Source organism: Triticum aestivum, chromosome 6B, assembly GCF_018294505.1.
Source record: "Triticum aestivum cultivar Chinese Spring chromosome 6B, IWGSC CS RefSeq v2.1, whole genome shotgun sequence".
NCBI classification, from domain to species: Eukaryota; Viridiplantae; Streptophyta; class Magnoliopsida; order Poales; family Poaceae; genus Triticum; species Triticum aestivum.
The window spans coordinates 721011382-721033887 of NC_057810.1; the positions used below are offsets into that span (position 1 = coordinate 721011382).

A 22506-nucleotide genomic window follows, 5' to 3' on the forward strand; every position below is an offset into this window, starting at 1 on the left:
GCCCCCTCCCCCGTGGCCAGTCCAAATTGGACTAGGGAGGGGGGTGGCGCCCCCTCTTTCCTTCTCTCCCTCTTCCTCCTTCCCTCTCTCCCTCTCTAGTAAAGGAAGGGGACTCCAACTAGGATTGGGAATCCTAGTTGGACTCCCCATGGCGCGGGCCCTGAGGGAGTCCTGGACTAGGGGGTGTCCGGATAGCCGAACTATCATCATCGGCCGGACTCCAAGACTATGAACATACAAGATTGAAGACTCCGTCCCATGTCCGGATGGGACTTTCCTTGGCGTGGCAGGCAAGCTTGGCAATACGGATATGTAGATCTCCTACCATTGTAACCGACTCTGTGTAACCCTAGCCCTCTCCGGTGTCTATATAAACTGGAGGGTTTTAGTCCATAGGACGAACAACAATCATACCATAGGATAGCTTCTAGGGTTTAGCCTCCTTGATCTCGTGGTAGATCCACTCTTGTACTACCCATATCATCAATATCAATCAAGCAGGAGTAGGGTTTTACCTCCATCGAGAGGGCCCGAACCTGGGTAAAAACATCATGTCCCTTGTCTCCTGTTACCATCCGCCTAGATGCACAGTTCGGGACCACCTACCCGAGATCCGCCGGTTTTGACACCGACATTGGTGCTTTCATTGAGAGTTCCTCTGTGTCATCATCGATAGGCTTGATGGCTCCTTCGATCATCAACAACAACATGGTCCAGGGTGAGACTTTTCTCCCCGGACAGATCTTCATATTCGGCGGCTTTGCACTGCGGGCCAATTCACTTGGCCATCTGGAGCAGATCAAAAGCTACGCCCCTGGCCATCACGTCAGATTTGGAAGTTTGAACTTCACGGCTGACATCCGCGAAGACTTGATCTTCAACGGATTCGAGCCACAGCCAAGCGCGCCGCACTGTCACGATGGGCATGACTTAGCTCTGCAGCCGGACAGTGCCCTGGAGGCCGCACACGAGTCCGCTCCGATCCTCAATTCGGAGCCGACTGCGCAGATCGAGGATGTGTGGCTAGACACCGCCTCGGGGGCTGCAACCCTACGGCGATGGAGCCAAATACTGACCTTGTCCCTTGTGAAGCTCGTGACTCCGAGGTGCCGGACTCCTCGCCGGACTCCGAACCTCCCGCGCCCCCTCTAATCGAATCTGATTGGGCGCCGATCATGGAGTTCACCGCTGCGGACATCTTTCAACACTCACCTTTCGGCGACATCCTGAATTTGCTAAGGTATCTCTCGTTATCAGGAGAGCCCTGGCCGGACTGCGGCCAGGACGGATGGGATGCGGACGACGAAGAAATTCAAAACCCACCCACCACCCACTTTGTAGCCACTGTCGACGATCTAACCGACATGCTAGACTACGACTCCGAAGACATCAACGGTATGGACGACGATGCCGGAGACAACCAAGAACCAGCGCCTACGGGGCACTGGAAGACCACCTCGTCATATGACATATACATGGTGGACATCCCAAAGGATGGGAATGGAGAAGAAGCAGCGGAGGAAGACTCCTCCAAGAAACAGCCCAAGCGCCAGCGTCAGCGGCGCCGCTCTAAATCCCACCACAGCAAGAATGGAGATTCCGGCACCGAAGATAATAACACCCCAGAGAGTGCCGAAGACAACCCCCTCCAGCAAGATTCAGCACAGGAGGACGGAGAAGCCAACCCTCATCAGAGAGCGGCAGACGAAGAGGTAGAGGATGATAATTACATGCCTCCCTCCGGAGACGAGGCAAGCCTCGACGACGACGAATTCGTCGTGCCTGAGGATCCCGTCGAACAAGAGCGTTTTAAACGCAGGCTTATGGCCACGGCAAACAGCCTAAAGAAAAAGCAGCAACAGCTTAGAGCTGATCAAGATCTGCTAGCCGACAGATGGACTGAAGTCCTCGCGGCCGAAGAGCATGAACTCGAACGCCCCTCCAAAAGCTACCCCAAACGCAAGCTGCTCCCCCGATTAGAGGAGGAGGCATATAAACCTGCCTCACCAGCGCACAATACGGCGGACCGACCACCTCGTGGCCGCGACAGAGAGGCCTCTAGGCCCTCCACTAGATCTGTACCCTGGCACCGCTCGAAAAGTACGAAGCCACGGGGGAATGCGCCGGACTTGCGAGACATATTGGAGGATAAGGCAAGACAATCAAGATCGATCTACGGATCACGTGGGCGCCCCATGATGCGCGACGACTACCGCCGCGCCGGATACAGCAACTCCGGCCGGGCCGAACACAGTAGACAAAGCTCGCTTGAGCTACGTCGTGATATAGCCCAGTATAGAGGCACCGCACACCCACTATGCTTCACAGATGAAGTAATGGATCATCAAATCCCGAAGGGTTTAAACCCGTGAACATTGAATCCTATGATGGCACAACAGACCCCGCGGTTTGGATCGAAGACTATCTCCTTCATATCCACATGGCCCGCGGTGACGATCTTCACGCCATCAAATATCTCCCACTCAAGCTTAAAGGACCAGCTCGGCATTGGCTTAACAGCTTGCCAGCAGAATAAATTGGGTGTTGGGAGGACCTGGAAGCCGCATTCCTTGACAACTTCCAGGGCACATATGTGCGACCACCAGACGCCGATGACCTAAGCAACATAATTCAGCAGCCAGACGAATCGGCCAGACAGTTCTGGACACGGTTCTTAACAAAGAAAAATCAAATCGTCGACTGTCCGGATGCAGAGGCTCTCGCAGCCTTCAAACATAACATCCGCGACGAGTGGCTGGCCCGGCACCTAGGACAGGAAAAGCCGAAATCCATGGTAGCCCTCACATCACTCATGACCCGCTTCTGCGCGGGAGAGGACAGCTGGCTAGCCCGCAGTAACAACCTCAGCAAAAATTCTGGCAGTCCGGATAACAAAGACCGCAATGGCAGATCGCGTCGCAACAAAAACAAACGCCGCGTTAACGGCAACAACATTGAGGATACGGCAGTCAACGCCGGATTCAGAGGCTCCAAACCCGGTCAGCGGAAAAAGCCATTCAAAAGAACTACTCCGGGTCCGTCCAATTTGGACCGAATACTCGACCGCTCATGCCAAATACACGGCACCCCCGAAAAGCCAGCCAATCACACTAACAGGGATTGTTGGGTATTCAAGCAGGCAGGCAAGTTAATTGCCGAAAACAATGACAAGGGGCTGCATAGCGATGACGAGGAAGAGACCCGGCCGCCGAACAATAGAGGACAGAAGGGTTTCCCCCCACAAATGCGGACGGTGAACATGATATACGCAACTCACATACCCAAGAGGGAGCGGAAGCGTGCACTCAGGGACGTATACGCGATGGAGCCAGTCGCCCCGAAGTTCAACCCATGGTCCTCCTGCCTGATCACTTTTGATCGAAGGGACCACCCCACTAGTATCCGCCACGGGGGATTTGCCGCATTGGTTTTAGACCCAATCGTCGATGGATTTCACCTCACTAGGGTCCTAATGGACGGCGGCAGCAGCCTAAACCTGCTTTATCAGGATACAGTGCGCAAGATGGGCATAGACCCCTCAAGGATTAAACCCACAAAGACGACCTTCAAAGGCGTCATACCAGGTGTAGAGGCCAATTGCATAGGCTCAGTTACACTGGAAGTGGTCTTTGGATCCCCGGATAACTTCCGAAGCGAGGAGTTAATCTTTGATATAGTCCCGTTCTGCAGCGGCTATCATGCTCTGCTCGGACGAACCGCGTTCGCAAAGTTCAACGCGGTGCCGCACTACGCATACCTCAAGCTCAAGATGCCAGGCCCTCGAGGAGTCATTACGGTCAACGGAAACACTGAACACTCCCTCTGAACGAAGGAACACACAGCGGCTCTCGCGGCAGAAGTACAGAGCAGCCTCTTAAGGCAATTTTCGAGTCCGGCCGTTAAGCGACCGGACACGGCCAAACGCGCCTGGTGTAACCTACAACAAGACCACCTGGCACGTTCCGAGCACGCGTAGCAATGCGGCCCCAACCCCAGCCCTTGCAAAATTGCAAGACTGGTCCTTCGCGTACATCATTACGATCTGGAGATACCATGGGCATAGGGGGAGGGGCACGACCACCACAGGCCCAGAATGCGGCTTAACCGCACCAGGGGCTCCCAAGTGTGTCGCTCTTTTTCTTTTTTCTTTTTTCTTACCCACAGGACTCCGTTCAACAGAGGCCCTGTCCGGCAGTAGACCTGCTGAACTCACGATGCAACAGCCAGGGGAGGAGAAAGGCTACGACGAGTATTCAGGTGGTCTCCATTACGAGCACTAAATCCGTTTCATACACCATTCCGCAGCCTACCCCTGGAGGGGGACATGTTTAATAGTCCTATCCCTTGCTTACCGCACTATTTGTATCGTTCTGCATTCCTGGCAGTATTTCTTGAATAAACAATGCATCGCTTTTTGCTTATAACTGCATTTCTTTCTTATATATATGTTCATTTATGACATGTCGCATCCGTACACTTTGGTACGGCTAAATACACCAGGGGCTTAAGTTCCCCACATTATGGTGTGATAAGTCCGAACACTTTCACAAGTGCGGCACCCCGAACTTATAGCATTATATGCATCGGCTCCGAATCATGTCTTGGGTCAATAGTTGGTTTTGCCCGGCTCCCATGTTTTGGTACCTTACGTTCCGTTGTATCGGCTAAGGTAGCACTGGGAGAACCACTGCGATTGCGCCCCGGTTGAGCTGGGCGAGCGCCTCAGTGGAGAAAGCTAAAACTGACCGTCATGATAAGGCGAGAGCTGGTCGCTGTTCCAGAGGTTTTTTCGAGTCCCTAAAGACTTATGCCGCTTAGAGTGAGGAACCGGCTTTGTCCGGCCCAGGCGTGGATAGCGCCCCGAACTCGGTCTTCCGAACACTAGGGGCTTCGCCGAAATTTGAAATTATAGTATTCTATGGCTAAGTGAGAGTGTTCAAGCATTATAAGTCCGGTTGCCTCGTTCGTTGCGTTGAACGCCTCCCTAGATGGACCCAAAAATGGGAACAAGAGCGCTCAAGTTTATCCCGAACACCCCAGCACTTGTGGCATGGGGGTTGAAGCCGACGACTTGCCATCTCTCAGATTTGATAAACGGCCGCACAGAAGGTAATATTTTAAATTAACAAGCGTTGCTTAGCGCATATGAACAAAGTTTTCAGCGCACAAGATAACAAAATGCGAGTCTACTCAAATATTACATCTTTGGAGCACTCACCCGCAATCATGCGGGCACCCTTCAGGACACTCTTATAATACATTTCGGGCGTACGATACTCCTTGCCCGCTGGTGGCGCGTCCGTCAGAAGCTTCTCAGCGTCCATCCTGCCCCAGTGCACTTTTGCACGGGCAAGGGCCCGACGGGCACCTTCAATGCAGGCGGAGTGCTTGACGACTTCAACTCAGGGACACGCATCCACCAGCCGCCGCACCAGGCCGAAGTAGCTCCCAGGCATGGCCTCCTTGGGCCACAGCCGAACTATGAGGCCCTTCATGGCCTGTTCGGCCACCTTGTGGAGCTCGACCAGCTGCTTCAGCTGGTCGCTAAGGGGCACCGGATGACCGGCCTCAGCATACTGAGACTAGAAGACCTTCTCCGTCGAGCTCCCCTCCTCGGCCTGATAGAATGCGGCAGCATCGGACACGCTGCGGGGCAGATCTGCGAACGCTCCTGGAGAGCTCCGAATTCGGGTAAGTAATAGGTAATTCACATTTACATGCTTACTTTGCATGAAAAATGCCTTACCCGCCGCTATCTTCTTTAACGCCTCGATTTCATGGAGGGCCTTGTGGGCTTCGGCCTTAGCAGCTTTGGCACTCTCAAGAGCCGATGCAAGCTCGGACTCTCGAGTCTTTGAGTCGCGCTCCAAACTCTCATGTTTTTCCGCGAGAGCCTGGAGCTCTTGCTGCACCTCCGCCACCCGCGCCTCCTGCTTCTCTCGCTCGGCTCGTTCCATGGCCGCATTACATTCCGCCGTGAACACCGCCTCCTTCAGGGTCGCCAGCTCGTTCGTGGCCCCTGTAGTACCCACGTTATCTTTGTTATTTTCTCTTGCAACCAAATCCTTTTCCGTAAGGTACAACTTTAATAAGGTGTTACTCACCTTCCTCGTCCTCGAGCTGCTTCTTGGCACGGCCGAGCTTGCTCTCGGACCGCTCGAGGCTTTGCTTCAAAGCATCGACCTCCGCAGTCAGTGCGGCAGAGGTCAGCAGCGCAGCCTGCAATCCCATATTGACATATTTTTTAGACTCCTGCATATATCTTTTTAGATCCTCAGTCCGGCTTTTCTTTCCGAACACCGAACCGAGCATCAGGGGCTACTATCTATGCGGTATTATATTACACATCTTAAAATTCTTACCTCAAAGCCTGTTAGAAGGCTGCTGCAGGCTTCGGTCAGCCCGCTCTTGGCGACCTGAACCTTCTGAATCACCGCACTCATGACAGTGCGGTGTTCTTCTTTGATGGAAGCGCCATTGAGCGCCTCCAGCAAGTTATCCGGCGTCTCCGGTTGGACGGAGGCCGCCAGCGTCACAGTCTTGCCCTTCTTACGAAGGGGCCGCTTGCCGGACTCCGGAACCACTGCAGGTTCCGGTGCGGAGTCTGGTGCACAGTCCGGGAGGTTGCCCTGCGGCACCTCTGGGGCCTCCTCCTCTTGGCGGGTCCCTTCCTGGGATCCCACCTCAACGTCGTCAGTGTTACGAGGGGTGGAGGCGGTCGGAAGAGAATCCATATCCGACGTGCCCAAGGACCCGCTCGACGAAGCGGGAAGATCGTCCTTGGCCGGACTACAGGTTGTATGCGGCATTAGAAAGACACCGCGTGGCAAAAAGGAAAATTATAAATCATCCAGGAGTCCGGATACTTACGATCTTGCCAGGGGCTTGGCCCTGGAGGGCCACTCCTCGTCGCCGTCGCCGACGTTGGCGGAGCAGTCCGGAGGAAGGGTCCTTCCCTTCTTGGACCCTTCGGCCTCCCTCGTTGGTGAGGCCTTCCTCTTCTTCTCTCCCCCCGCTGGGGGAGAGGCCTCTTTCTTCTCCTCCTTGTCCTCGTGGGAGGAGTCCGCCTCGGAGTCATCGGACGATGAGTCCGATACCACCTGACGCCGGGAACTCCTCCGGGTTCCCGTGGCCTTCTTCTTGGCCTTCTTCTCCGGCACCACGTAAAGTGCTGGGACCAGCAGCCCTATCAAACGGGCGTCCGCTGGGTCTTCTGGAAGGGGAGCCGGACAGTTAACCTGTCCGAACATCTTCTGCCAGTCCTGTTAAAGGTATTGAGAGTTTAGATCCAACATAGAGTCAAACTATGAAAAAAATGAGTGTCCCATAAAGGATAACGTAGCTTACCTCGCCGGTCGGGCGTTGCGTGCTGAATCCGCGATCTTCGGTCGCGGATGCGGGAGTTTCGGCGCCCTTGAACAGCACCCTCCAGGCAGCTTCGTACGTCGTGTCGAAGAGCCCGCTCAAGCTCCGGTGCTGTGCCGGATCAAACTCCCACAAATTGAAGGCCCGTTGCTTGCAGGGGAGAATCCGGCGGACGAGCATGACCTGGATCATGTTGACAAGCTTAAGCTTCTTGTTCACCAGGGTCTGGAGATAGGACTGGAGTACGGTCAGCTCTTCCGAACTACCCCATAGCAAGCCCTTCTCTTTCCAGGAGGTGAGCTGCATGGGGATGCCAGATCTGAATTCGGGGGTCGCTGCCCATTTAGGGTCACGCAGCTCGGTGATGTAGAACCACCCCGATTGCCACCCTTTGATGGATTCCACGAAGGCACCCTCGAGCCAAGTGACGTTGGGCATTTTTCCCACCATGGCGCCTCCGCACTCCGCTTGGCTGCCCTTCACAACCTTCGGCTTGACATTGAAGGTCTTTAGCCACAAGCCGAAGTGGGGCTGGATGCAGAGGAAGGCCTCGCACACGACGATAAACGCCGAGATATTGAGGATGAAATTTGGGGCCAGATCGTGGAAATCCAGGCCATAGTAGTACATGAGCCCCCGGACGAAGGGCTGGAGTGGGAAGCCCAGTCAGTGGAGGAAGTGGGGAAGGAATACGACCCTCTCATGGGGCCTGGGGGTGGGGATGAGCTGCCCCTCGTCGGGCAGCCGGTGCGCGATGTCGCTGGACAGGTATCCGGCGCTGCTCAGCTTCTCGATGTGCCCCTCCGTAACGGAGGAGGCCATCCACTTGCCTCCCGCTCCGGACATGGCTGGAAAGGGTCGAGGTGAGATGTGCGGACTTGGGCGCTGGAGCTCGAGTGCGCGGAGATGGATAAGCAAAGGAGGAAGAAGGCGTAGGTAAAGGAGGTGGATCCTTATCCCCTTATATATGGGCGGACGAAAACTATGCATCCCCACCGGCCTGGTAAAACTCGCTTATCTCCCAAGCTCCACAATCAATGGCGCGGTTGGGTTACCCACGTCCGTATTGATGGGAATCCCGGAATAAGGGGAACACGATCTCTGCTTCGACAAGACGTGCCAAGGAAACCGCTTCGCTAAACGCGCTGAGGTGGTATAATAAAAACGATTCAAGTAAAGGCCTGGTAGTGGTGTGACGTCACGCCACAAAATACATTAGCAGATTGAACTTGTGTAAATATTATTCTCTCTACGGTGGTATGTGGAATTTATTTTACAGAGCCGGACACTATCCTGGCGTTCACAATCTTCTATGAATTATTCTGAGGAGGAACCCGCCTTGCAATGCCGAAGACAATATGCGCGCCGGACTCGTCGTCATTGAAGCCTAGTTCAGGGGCTACTGAGGGAATCCTGGACTAGGGGGTGTCCGGATAGCCGAACTATCATCATCGGCCGGACTATAAGACTATGAAGATACAAGATTGAAGACTTCGTCCCGTGTCCGGATGGGACTTTCCTTGGCGTGGAAGGCAATCTTGGCAATACGGATATGTAGATCTCCTACCATTGTAACCGACTCTGTGTAACCCTAGCCCTCTCCGGTGTCTATATAAACCGGAGGGTTTTAGTCCATAGGACGAACAACAATCATACCATAGGCTAGCTTCTAGGGTTTAGCCTCCTTGATCTCGTGGTAGATCCACTCTTGTACTACCCATATCATCAATATCAATCAAGCAAGAGTAGGGTTTTACCTCCATCGAGAGAGCCCGAACCTGGGTAAAAACATCGTGTCCCTTGTCTCCTGTTACCATCCGCCTAGACGCACAGTTCGGGACCCCCTACCCGAGATCCGCCGGTTTTGACACCGACAGGCCCCCCTTGGGCTTGCCACCTCTCCTCCCCCCTTTATATACGTGGCAGGGGAGCACCCCAAAGGCACACCAAGTCTTCTCTTAGCCGTGTGCGGTGCCCTCCTCCACAGTTACACACCTCGGTCATATCGTTGTAGTGCTTAGGCAAAGCCCTGCGCCGGTAACTTCATCATCACCGTCACCACACCATCGTGCTGACGGAACTCTCCCTCGGCCTCAACTGGATCAGGAGTATGAGGGACGTCATCGAGTTGAACGTGTGCTGAACACAGAGGTGCTATTTGTTCGGTGCTTGGATCGGTTGGACCGTGGAGACGTTCGACTACATCAACCGCATTACTAAATGCTTCCGCTTTCGGTCTACGAGGGTACGTGGACACACTCTCCCCGCTCGTTGCTATGCTTCTTCTAGATAGATCTTGCGTGATCGTAGGAATTTTTTTTAAATACTACGTTTCCCAACGGGATGATGCAGCTGGCATGGTAAAGGTGCTTGCACAGCATCTCCCTCGCCTCCGAGCCGACTTCAAATTTGTCCGTGCAGACTGGGCAAACTGGATCATCGCTCAGATGCCTGCGGGTTATCTTCACCACCGACATGGAGCCGATTGCAGACTATGGAGCCGGCGCTGGCCCTTGACGATTGCCTGTCTGCAGTAGCAGCTGCTCAAACAGAGCTTCAAGGCTGGGGCCACCGGCAAGGAAGTCGTTGAAGTTTGGGCAGTCAGCGCCGATTCTGCGGCCTCCCCTGACAAGCATGTTTACTCCGCTGTTGTCGCTCCCCTGAGCAGGCATGTTGCTGCCGAATATCAGCCTAGGGCCAATCGGTGACGGCCTTCCTTGTGTGGTACTTGCCAAGCTGCATTAGGATCAAACACAGGATTGCTGCCCATTTCTACCATCCTTCGACGCATGAGGGCTGACATAGCATCCATCATTCCAAATTGTCCATCTAGGCGATCATCGAAGCGTGGCCCAAACATACCATAGTTGTTCAAAGCGCCTCCTATCTCACTGGTCTCTTGTACGAAGCCATCATTGCAATTGGGACAGATTATATCTTGTCCACGAAGACGAATTGGCCGACGGCACGCATAACACCAATGTGTGGCTCTGTTTGACATCTTGAATCTGTGACAGATTAAGCTCCCAGCATTAGCAGGAAGTTTCTATATTTTGTAGTACCGACGACGAGCAACATTTTAAAACATACACACCACAAGTGAATATTAAGGTGAAAATGTAAGCAAGATAAATGTACTTGATTAATATAACGCTTAACTCATCATTCATCAAATGGCAACTTTGCTCATATAGATATACATATGTCATGAAGCAGAATCAATGTGTTTAGGTGCAAATATCACCTCTATATTTCCTACTTTGGGTTTCTATTGTTCATGCGTACAACAATTAACTCTGTGTAAATTCATATCAGGAAGACAACAAGAGAATGGTGTCAGAAGGTATTATGCTACTGCAGTGATAATCTCTTACTCAACTTATCATAGATAGAATGCAATCCATTTTGGCTACACTATGATACAAACGGATAACTTTATCAGTCCAATTACATCTGATTTGTACCGTATGCAGAGTAGACACTGAAATCCTTTTTCTAAATGTAATTTTAAAAAAATTGGCTGTAATCTAAAATGCTTACTTGTCTCCGCATTACATTACGGTTAACATTTGAGGGCTATTGTACAGTTTGTTTTTCCAGTGGACTAGAAGGAAATAGCTCGAATTCTCACTAGAACTTATTCCGTTGCTTTGGAAGATTGCAGGCAGTGCTTATTGCTGATCTACGCTGAATTTAATTAGTATCTTAGATTTGTTTCGGGGATAAACCCTAACCCGCAGGGTACTACATGGAAAACTCACCACTTACGATTGGTTATCTATGCTATCCAAATTTCATATGGTTGCCTGTGAGCATCTACAGAATGGTGTACTCTGAATAAACAAAGTATCCCCTCAGTTTCGAATTATACGACGTTTTGAATATTTCAATATGAACTACATACGGACTGAAATGAGCAAACAAACACACTAAAACATGTCTATATACATCGGATTCAGAAAAAAGCTAGAACATTTTATAATATGGAACGGGGGAGTAATTGTCAGTGATTTCTTAGTGAACGATCCACTTACATGATTACTGAGAATAAGGCTCATGAACCAATTGTCCTACTAGACCAAAGCTTAGCATTATTTGCCTATTACACTGCCTACACTGTGCCTGTCGAAGCAATTACTTGGTACACGAATGGCAAAGAGGAAGACCGACTCCGCAATGGCAAAGGGAAGACAGTTGACCATGACAACCGGGGTGGAAACCCTAGTCAGAAGCAGAAACACAAGGTCGAAGCCACTGGACAGGCTGAAGCAGCAGTGGTGAATACCCAAGGAAGGTTTAAAGGAAAGCCCAAGAGGCCGTGGGTGCCCAAAATGTTGAAAGATCAGTCCGACCAACATCCTGGATTTGCCGTGTCACATTCACACAAAGAAGGATGAAGAGGGTAACTTGATTCTGCCCAAGCATACCACTTGACAGTGTAGACTCCTAATTCAGTAGTTCCGAGAGGGTCAGCCCAGTGAGAAGGACTCTGATAAGGACGAAGATGAGGAAAAGGATGATGGTTGCCCGAAGGTCAATGCTACCTTGATGATTTTTGCTGATGCCGAGAGCAAAAGTCGACTGAAAGTCATAAATAGAGAAGTGAACATGGTTGCTCTGGCAACTACGACGTACCTGAAGTGGTCAAAGACTCCCATTACATTCGACCAATCTGAGCACCCGGCTCACATTGCTACCCCGGGCGGCAAGCGTTGGTGGTCGACCAATCGTTGGGGGCACCCGACTGACTAAAGTTCTCACGGATGGTGGCAGTGGTCTGAACATTCTGTATGCTGAGACCCTCCAGGGGATGGGCATTCCGATGCCCCAACTTAGTGAAAGCAACATGAAATTCCATGGAGTCATCCCAGGGAAGAAGGCAAAGTCACTCGGGCAGACTGTTCTGGATGTGATTTTTGGCGATTCCAAGAATTTTCGCAAGGAGAAGTTGATGTTTGAAGTAGTGGATTTCCACAGTGCCTATCATGCTATTCTGGGCAGACCGGCATATGCTCGTTTCATGGCCCGTCCATGTTATGTGTATCTTAAGCTGAAGATGCCCGGGTCCAAGGGTGTGATTACGGTCACTTGGAACAAGTAGAGAGCAGAGAAATGCCTCCAGAAGGGGTCCAAGATTGCTGACGAGCAAATGGCAGTGGTGAAACTAGAGGAATATAAGAAGAATGTTGATCCAAGTGATCTGCTCCGAGCCAAGAAGCCCGCTTCTGAATCGGCATTTCAGTCGGCCGGTGAGACGAAGTCAGTTCACATCCACCCGGAAGATCCCACGGCTGCTCGACCCATATCTCAACGACACTCGACAGCAAATAGGAAGCCTCGCTCATCCAGTTGCTCCGTGAGAACTGGGACATCTTCGCATGGAAACCTTCTGACATGCCAGGTGTACCCAGGGGACTGGCTGAGCACCGTTTGCGTGTCGACTCCAAAGCCAAACTAGTCAAAGAGCATCTCCGTCGGTCCACCGCAAAAAAGAGGAAGGCGATTGGTGAGGAAGTGGCTCGGCTCCTGGCAGTTGAGTTCATCCGCTAGATATACCACTCCGCGTGGCTCACCAACGTCATCATGGTCCCCAAGAAGTACAATTCACTTTGTATGTGTATTGATTTCAAGCATATCAATCGGGCCTGCCCGAAAGATCATTTTCCTCTCCCCCGCATCGATCAAATAGTCAATTCGATACGGGGTGTGAGCATTTGTCTTTTTTGGATGCGTATTCCGGATACCATCAGATCCGACTGTATGGGCCTGATGAAATAAAAATGGCCTTCATCACCCCGTTCGAGTGTTTTTGCTATGTCACCATGCCTTTCGGTCTTAAGAATGCCGGCGCCACATTCATGCGCATGACCCAGAAGTGCATGCTCACTCAGATCAGTCGGAATGTGGAGGCATATATGGATGATGTCGTCGTTAAGTCACGCAAGAGTTCCGACCTCCTGACTGACCTTGCTGAAACCTTTGTCAATCTGAGAAGATATGACATCAAGCTGAATCCGTCCAAGTGCACATTCGGAGTTCCAGGAGGAAAGTTGCTCGATTTTCTCATCTTCGAGCGAGGGATAGATGCAAATCCCAAAAAGATCAGTGCAATTCTCCGAATGAAACGCGCTGTGCGTGTGCATGACGTTCAGAAGCTTACAGGGTGTCTTGCTGCATTAAGTTGATTTATTTCTCGTCTCGGTGAAAAGGCAGTGCTTCTCTACCGACTGATGAAAAACTCTGATACATTTGAGTGGACTTCTGAAGCTGAAGCAGCGTTTGTGGAGCTCAAAGCCCTGCTTTCCACCCAGCTGGTGCTTGTTGCTCCGATCAGCAAAGAGCCTCTACTGTTGTATATTGCAGCCACTGGTCAAGTTGTCAGCACAGTACTCGAAGTGTATTACATCTCTGAAGTCTTGACTCCCTCCAAGCAAAGGTATCCGCATTACCAGAAGCTTGTCTATGGACTTTATTTGACTGCAAAGAAAGTTGCACATTATTTCCAAGACTACTCGGTTTCGGTCGTCAGCGGCGCTTCGTTGTCTGAAATCTTGAACAATCGAGATGCAACCGGCCGAGTGGCTAAGTGGGCAATTAAACTTCTTCCTCTGGATATCAAGTTTGAAGCAAAAAAGGCGATCAAGTAACCCTTTCAGTGATTTAGATGTAGCCATATAACAACTAATATATGTAGTTATGTTGATGTATGTATTGAAGAGCTACACATTTATGTTGGTACGAGTTTTAGCTGACTTTAGTAAGAAATTCTGCAACAGCATGTCATGTGTCAGGTCGTTTCCAAGTGTTCCTGCACCAGGAAATGAAAATGCAGCTACAAGCATACTAATACAAGTGTCTGAACAGGCCTGGCTACTCAAGAGTGATGCCGGCTTTCTTTGTATGCATGAATCATCTTTTAGATTGGAAAGGGTGCAGAAAGCCCATCTACAAGCCTACTAACTTCAATAAACATATTTTATTGCATGAACATTTTTTTTCGGACATTTGTTTCAAAATTGCGAACATTTTATAGTATGCAAACATTTTTTAAATCACGAACATTTCTGAATCCACAACATTTATGAATTATTTGAAATTTTATTTGAAAATTCTGTATTTTTAATCATTGAATTTTTTTAAAATCCCAAATTATTTAATGTAGAAACAAACAAAGACGGAAAAGGAAAAACGAAAAATAAAAAAAGAAATTTAAAAAACAGGCCGACAAAACATGGGCCGGCCAAAAAGGCGTGCTGTGTCTTCTCCGAGGTCGCAGCGCGCACTATAACAGGTTTCAACAGCATGGGCCGGTCCATGACGGGATTCCACTCTGTGAAATGGTTTTGCATCTTTGGGGGCAATTTCTATGACGTAACCCCAGAAGCAATAGCCGCTCTATTATTAGGAAAAACTAGCAAAACAGCCCGCTCGTTGCAACAGGAGAAAACAAATCATAATCTCCAATGGCCATGACCACACTTTGCTACATCATCAAGATATACAATCAGTCTTATTTACATGAAATCATGAACATTTTTTGGAAATCATGAATATTTTTTTAAACTCAAGAACATTTTTACACATTTTCAAACATTTTCTAAAATTGTGAAAAAATATTCAATTCATACAAATTTTATACTATTTGCAAACATTTTTTCAAAAATTGTGAATATTTAAAAAATATTTATCTTGAATAGGCGAACATTTCTAGAATGGTGAACTTATTTTTGGAAATTCCTGAAACGATTTTTTAAATTCATGAACATCTTTTTTATTTAACGAATACTTTTTGAAATGCATGAACATTTTTTGAATAGGAAACATTCAATGAATCATTAGACTATTTTTAAATCACGAACAGTTTTTAAATTTTTAGAATATTTTTCAATTCACGAATAATTTTTGAATTGGTTACATTTTGTTCAATTTAATTAACTTTTTTCAATACACAAAAGTTTTTAAAAATGATGAACAATCTTTTGATTTGCTGAAATTTGTTTTGAAAATTGCGATCATCTTTTAAAAGTCGCAAACATTTTCTGAATCCTCAACGATTTATAAATTATTAAATATTCTATTTCAAAATTCGCATTTTTTTATTTTTTCGGAACTTCTTTTAATATGAAAAAGGAAAACGCAAACTAAACAACGAAATTCAAAAACTAGGCCGCCATGCATGGGCTGGCCCAAACAGGCGCGCTGGGTCTTGTCCCAGGATGCAGAGCGCAGTATAGAGGTTCCTACTGCATGGGCCGGTCCAGGAAGGGATTCCCTATTTGAAACATTTTTTGTTACTTATAGGTGCGATCGATGGGTAATATTTTGCAAGTTATAAACTATTAAACATTGTATTTCAAAATTCCATATTTTTAATTTTCGGAACTTTTTTTAATACAAAAAAGGAAAACGCAAAATGAAAATGAAATTTTAAAATAGGCCGCCGGACATGGGCTGGCCCAAACAGGCATTGTGTCTTTTCCCAGCGTGCAGAGCGCAATATAGAGGGTTCCTACTGCACGGGCCGGCCCTGGCAGGGATTCCCTGTGTGGAACGTTTTTTATCACTTATAGGTGGCATCGATGGGTAATATTTTACAAGTTTGGGGGCAATTTCAATGACGTACCATCATAAGCAATAGATTCTTTATTTTTATTACTAGCAAAAGAGCCCGTGCGTTGCAACGGGAGAGAAACATAACACACACTCTTAACTCAACAACCATCACTCAAGACCACAATAGGTCCATCTTTTTTATTTCTGCGAGGCATCATATTTGTGTTGCCGCTTATCCTCCTTCTCACCCTCGCCGGCGATGGCCTCGGTGTTCATAGAAAACAACAAAAAACGTGTGTTGAATATGGTTAATCCTAAGGCGTCTCTCTCCCTCTCTCCTCCCTCTTCCTCTCTCTCTCTCTCTCTCTCTCTCTCTCTCGCTTTCTCTCACTCCCGCGATGACAAATCTGTTGTTTTTCCTTGCGACATTTTTCAGAGGTATGCACGTGTAGTTATCGATGTTTTCTTTTCCGTATATGGTTATAGTGGGGTATTTATTTGCAATCCGGATCGCCGCCGGTATGAAAAAACGGATCTTGCACTATAAATTAAAAGTTTGCTTCGATAACAACATTTTAAAAATATTTAACAGGTAAAATTAACATCATATTTAGATTCCACAAATTTTTCTAACAAAATTTCATATATAATATGTTAAAATCGAAGTAACGATTTAAAAGATACAGATAATTTAGAAAATCATTTGGTTTGACTCAAATATATTCCAAAATAATATTTAAAAATACTTAACAGGTAAAAATAATCTCATATTCATATTCTACATATTTTTTTAATCAAATTTCATATATAACTTGTTCAAATCGGAGTTACGGTTTAAAAGATATGGATGAGTTTAAAAAGCATTTGTTTGACTTAAATATGATCCGCGGATGAATTACCTAAAACATCAGTGGGGGTTTCGAAAGATGAAAAATAACGGTTCGGGTGTGACTTAAATCCGGACGGTGGTTTGATTTCAAGAAAAGACAGGGACTTTTGTGTAAAATACGAAAATAACGCTTCGTTTTAACTTAAAACGGGACTGCGGGTTGAATTCTCTGAAATAGAGGGACTTTTCTGAAAAAATGCCATGACGGACGAAAAAAACCCAATTTGCTTTAATATTAGGTAAAGATTAGGTAGAGATTAGGTACAGATATGGATATAGACTCTACATGTCTCTTCATATTTTGCTTTTTTTTATTTTTTGTTTGTGTGAGAGGATTTTATTTGGCTGTGTGCATCTTAGTTATGCAGGGTGTAATGCTTAAAGTCTTCAAGTAATAAAGCGCCCCTTTTCAAAAAAAAAATAGACATGCAGGTGGCCTGACTTGATCGGGTCGTCAACGGTGTTGCTCGCTTTACTCGGACAATGCACGAAGATGTCGTGTGCGTCACATACGTAACCATGCTCACTATGCATGCAAAAGCACCCATTGCGCAACGCAGCAGCAGAACAACATCAGGGCAACTCTACTGCACCTCAAATCGGATGCACATAGTGTTCGTGGTTCGTGGACAGCTTTAGGGGAGCCGGCTTTATTGTGTACTACAGTAAGTTTGTCTGGCTCTGACGAGGAAGGAACGATGACAACACGTTTTCGGCTCCTTCTCGTGTTTATTGTCATCGCTAGAAGGTCTACGGATCTGAATATAGTTTTTGTTATTTTTGGTGTCCATTATAATGTCTTGACAATTAATGAATAGATCAACATTTTTTTAAAAGATCATACTTAACATTCCGTTGAATTAGAAATCCTATTTCTACATTTTTTTTAGGGGGGGACATGCTACCCCTACATAATATTTGAGTTTAGACCATGTTTGCTGGCAAGAAGGGAGAAAAAAACAAGGATGGCACCAACTACGCCCATTAGACCGTCTCATGGATGGATAGGTAGGTCCTGGGCCACGCTGTCGTCAAATCGACATGCCATTGTTTTTGTTTGGAGCATACTTCAGCTGGCTGGCCCGGTCGGCTGAGTTGGGCATCGGCCCATACGTAGAAATGAAGGGAAACTTTAAAGCAGACCAAAATCATGAAACATTCCAAACTTTGAGAATATCCCTACAAAATAAAATAACATTTGTGAATTCAAAAAAGGCTGTGGACGGTAAAAAAGGTTTGTGGGTTTATATAAATTAAAAAAATGGAAAATAGGTCAATTTTTAAAAGAATAAATTTTCAAATATCGAATTCAATATTTTTGCATATTCAAAAAAATGTTCCACAGTTAAAAAGATACGTGAATTCAAAATATTCAGGTTTTTTTTAGAAGTTCATAATTCAGAAAAAAATTAAATATTCTTTATGAATTCAAAATATGTTCACGAGAATAGTAAAACATTCGAAAAATTCAAAAAATATTTATGATTTTTCTAAAATCTTTGCAAAATAAAAAAAAGTTCAAGAATATGGCAAATAGTACAAATTTTGGAAACATTCACAGATTGCACAAAAATTCATGAATTCAAAAAATTCTCATAAATTTAAAAATATTTACAAATTTGAAAATATGGATGAAAAAATATATATATTCATGAATTCAAACAATATATGAGAAGATGTCTCGAGAAGCTGTCTTTTGGATTTTCTGGAGGTAGAAATTTTTCAGGGCCATTGCACAGTAAAAAGCATGGCATCATACATATACAAACGATACAAGTATACCTAAGATTGTGCCGTGCTGACAATATAATTGGTTAGCTTTATTTTTGTTTTAACATTTTTAGAGTTTTTTTCGAAAAGGAGGTTATCCCCCGGGCTCTGCATCGGAAAGATGCATGCGGCTATTTTATTAAAGAACAAATAGTCGGACAAAGTCATCAAGTCTTGAATTACAAAAAGGCTCACAAAGAGTTAACTGCAAGAAAGCAGAATAGCCACAACCGGCGGAATAAAGAAAGATAGGAAAGTAAACACCTATCCTATTACATGACCGCCATCCAAACCGGTTGAAGATAGCCCGTGCTACCGTCTCCCAACGGATAGACCCAGTAACCATACGCTCCATGGCATCCGTCAGAGTGAGTAGCGACCACATACGGAGCAGTGTAGTGGCCCGAAAAATAACCTACAAGAAATGAATATGTGTTGTTCTGTTAAAAACCAAATCGTTCCTGCAATTTCATATAGCCCATAATAAATCACACACTCCTACACGAATCAGTTTCGCGGTTTCTTATTGTACTCCGTCTAGCCAAAATAACTTTTTTTGCATCGAAACATTGGGGAGCTTTATTGCTTTAACAAGGTCTTGTTACAATCAGCACGAAGGCTCCTAACTAGAAAACTCAGGCATTCCTCGAGCCAGCACTCGAAGACCGACAAGGTACATGCGTGCTTTGCACAGAGGTCTGCCACACTATTGCCATCCCTAAGGACATGCCTAACAGAAAAAGAAATAAAACTTGAAGATTTCTCCCCTATCTCACCTAAAATAGGCGCTACAATGGAACGAGCATTGCTGCGTGAAGCCCGGAGGTTAACAACCTCCAGACAGTCCACTTCCATCACCACATGTGAAAAACCCCGGAGTTGTGCAAAAATTACACCCTCTCGGAGGGCCAAAGCTTCGGCGATCAGTGGATCAGTTACCCCGGCGAACGGTTTGCTCCAAGCTCCGACAAAGGATAGGTGAGAACGAGCCACACCACCGCCTCCTCCAGAGTGATTTTCAGTACTAATAGCCCCATCAGTATTAATTTTTATCCAGCCAACATCGGGAAGCCTCTAGCACTGTCCATCTGGGATCCCACGTCGCCACATGGGTATCTCAAGCATCAACAGGTCATCCCTGACCATCTTCACCGACTGAACCGGATCAAAAACAGGTTGATCATGTGTCCATCGGTTTCGCGATGTCCATATCGTGTGCATGACTGTAATAAGTTTCCCTCGGTCATGATCCAAAATACTTGACACTAATCTTTACCTAATAATAAAGCAAATTGGATTTCTTTCGTCCGTCATGGCATTTTTCAGAAAAGTCCCTCTATTTTAGAGAATTCAACCCGCAGTCCTGGTTTAAGTTAAAACAAATCGTTATTTTCGTATTTTACACAAAAGTCCCTGTCTTTTCTTGAAATCAACCCACCGTCCGGATTTAAGTCACACCCAAACCGTTATTTTACATTTTTTGAAACCCCCCTTGATGTTTTAGGTAATTCATCCGTGGATCATATTTAAGTCAAACAAATGCTTTTTAAAATCATCCATATCTTTTAAACCGTAACTCCGATTTGAACATGTTATATATGAAATTTGATTAAAAAATATGTAGAATATGAATATGAGATTATTTTTATCTGTTAAGTATTTTTAAATATTATTTTGGAATATATTTGAGTCAAACCAAATGATTTTCTAAATTATCTGTATCTTTTAAACCGTAACTTCGATTTTAACATATTATATATGAAATTTTATTAAAAAAATGTGTGGAATATAAATATGATGTTAATTTTACCTGTTAAATATTTTTAAAATATTGTTACGGAAGCAAACTTATAATTTATAGCGCAATTCGGTTTTTTTTCATACCGGCGGCGATCCGAATTGCAAATAAACAGCCCACTATAACCATATAAGGAAAAGAAAACATTGATAACTACACATGCATACCTCTGAAAAATGTCGCAGGGAAAAACAACAGATTTCTCATCGCGAGAGTGAGAGAAAGCGGACGAAAGAGAGAAAGAGAGAGGGGGAGAGGGAAGAGAGAGGGAGAGAGAGACGCCTTAGGATTAACCATATTCAACACATATTTTTTGTTGTTTTGTGTGAACACCGAGACCATCGCTGGCGAGGGTGAGAAGGAGGATAAGCGGCAACATAAATATGATGCCTCGCAAAAATAAAAGAGATGGACCTATTGTGGTCTTGAGTGATGGTTGTTGAGTTAAAAGCGTGTGTTATGTTTTCTCTCTCGTTGCAACGCACGGGCTCTTTTGCTAGTGTTAAGCTAATCTCCTTATCATACTCAACTTAGTACACCCTTCGATTCACATTAATTGTCGCTGACGGCAAGCTACTGTAGTATGCACTGATTAATCGTCGACGATGAACCTGTGTATTTTGAGATGGTACTCCCTCCGATCCATATGAATTGTCGCCCATCAACTCGGAAAGCGAATCCCAACATCTAACGACATACCCTTGTTGATTTTGTCTCTAATCAACACCATCTCCGTCCACGTCCACCCACTTGGAAGCCTGCGCTTGCATTTCTCACACCCTGGGTTCTTATACAGGTTTACGGCCTCCAGGTTCACTGCTGCCTCCATAACATTTCTGGTATAACTCACGAATTTGTCTTCTGCCTGAAACCCATAGATACTGAGCTCAACCAGATTGTGGTGCTTGAAATCAGGGGCAGATGGTTCCCACTCTAGTCCTTTGTCCTTCTCCTCGCTAAACTCATGCATGTACCTCCGCTTCCCCTTTATCATTTCACATAAATGATCCCGCACCTGCATTCAATCAGGTCAAAAACTCCTAACTGGTCATGAAAAGTTTGAACTTCGGAAACGAGAGAATTCGATTTGCATGTTCTACATGTGGTGGAACAAAAATGTCACGCCCAACATGCGACCCTATCCAAAAGGAACTCGAAGGTCCCACTAAGGATAGACCCGCATATTGAAACGCTTTTGCAAGGTGGATATCATTACATCAACATTACATAATAGATAGGAATACATACATAAGGCATACAATGCCACACGAATACAACAATACATCATACAAGAGACCAACATCCGACTATGGATGATACATAAACAGAAACTCAAACAATATCCACCCTGCTAGCCCAGGCTGCCGACCTGGAACCTATCCCCTGATCGAAGAAGCAGAAGAAGAAACTCAACGCAAGCAAGCATCGCTCTCGCGTCATGATCATCGCATAACATGTACCTGCAACTGTGGTTGTAGTAACCTGTGAGCCACGAGGACTCAGCAATCCCATTACCATGGGTATCAAGACTAGCAAAGCTTAATGGGAAAGGAAGGGGTAAAGTGGTGAGGTTGCAGCAGCGGCTAAGCAAGATATGGTGGCTAACCAACGCAAAAGAGAGCGAGAAGAGGAACAAAGGAACGGTCGTGAAGCTAGCAATGATCAAGAGGTGATCCTGAACACCTACTTACGTCAAACATAACACAGAAACCGTGTTCACTTCTCGGACTCCGCCGAGAAGAGACCATCACGGCTACACACGCGGTTGATGCGTTTTAATTCGGATCTGGTGTCAAGTTATCTACAACCGGACATTAACAAATTCCCATCTGCCACATAACCGCGGGCACGGCTCTCAAAAGTTTATACCCTGCAGGGGTGTCCCAACTTAGCCCATGACAAGCTCTCGCGATCAACGAAGGAATAGACCTTCTCCCAGGAAGACCCGATCAGTCTCGGAATCCCGGTTTACAAGACATTTCGACAATGGTAAAACAAGACCAGCAAAGCCGCCCGATGCGCCGACAATCCCGATAGGAGCTGCACATATCTCGTTCTCAGGGCAACACCGGATAGGTCAGCCTACGAGTAAAACCAGACCTCGAGTTGCCCCGAGGGGGCCCCGCAGTCT

The 22506-nt window shown here is 46.7% G+C and overlaps 1 protein-coding gene and 1 pseudogene across 1 annotated transcript in view; both read right to left on the bottom strand.

Moving 5' to 3' along the window:
• LOC123139762 (probable E3 ubiquitin-protein ligase RHC1A) overlaps positions 1 to 10366 on the bottom strand; it is a 49017-nt pseudogene extending 38651 nt beyond the window's left edge.
• A 10670-nt stretch (positions 10367 to 21036) lies between these two features.
• Positions 21037 to 22506, bottom strand: part of LOC123139763 (F-box/FBD/LRR-repeat protein At3g52680-like) — a 25862-nt gene continuing 24392 nt past the window's right edge. The window contains exon 6 of the mRNA XM_044559475.1: positions 21037 to 21390. Coding sequence (XP_044415410.1) covers positions 21037 to 21390 — 354 coding nt within the window. The remainder of the gene's footprint in view (positions 21391 to 22506) is intronic.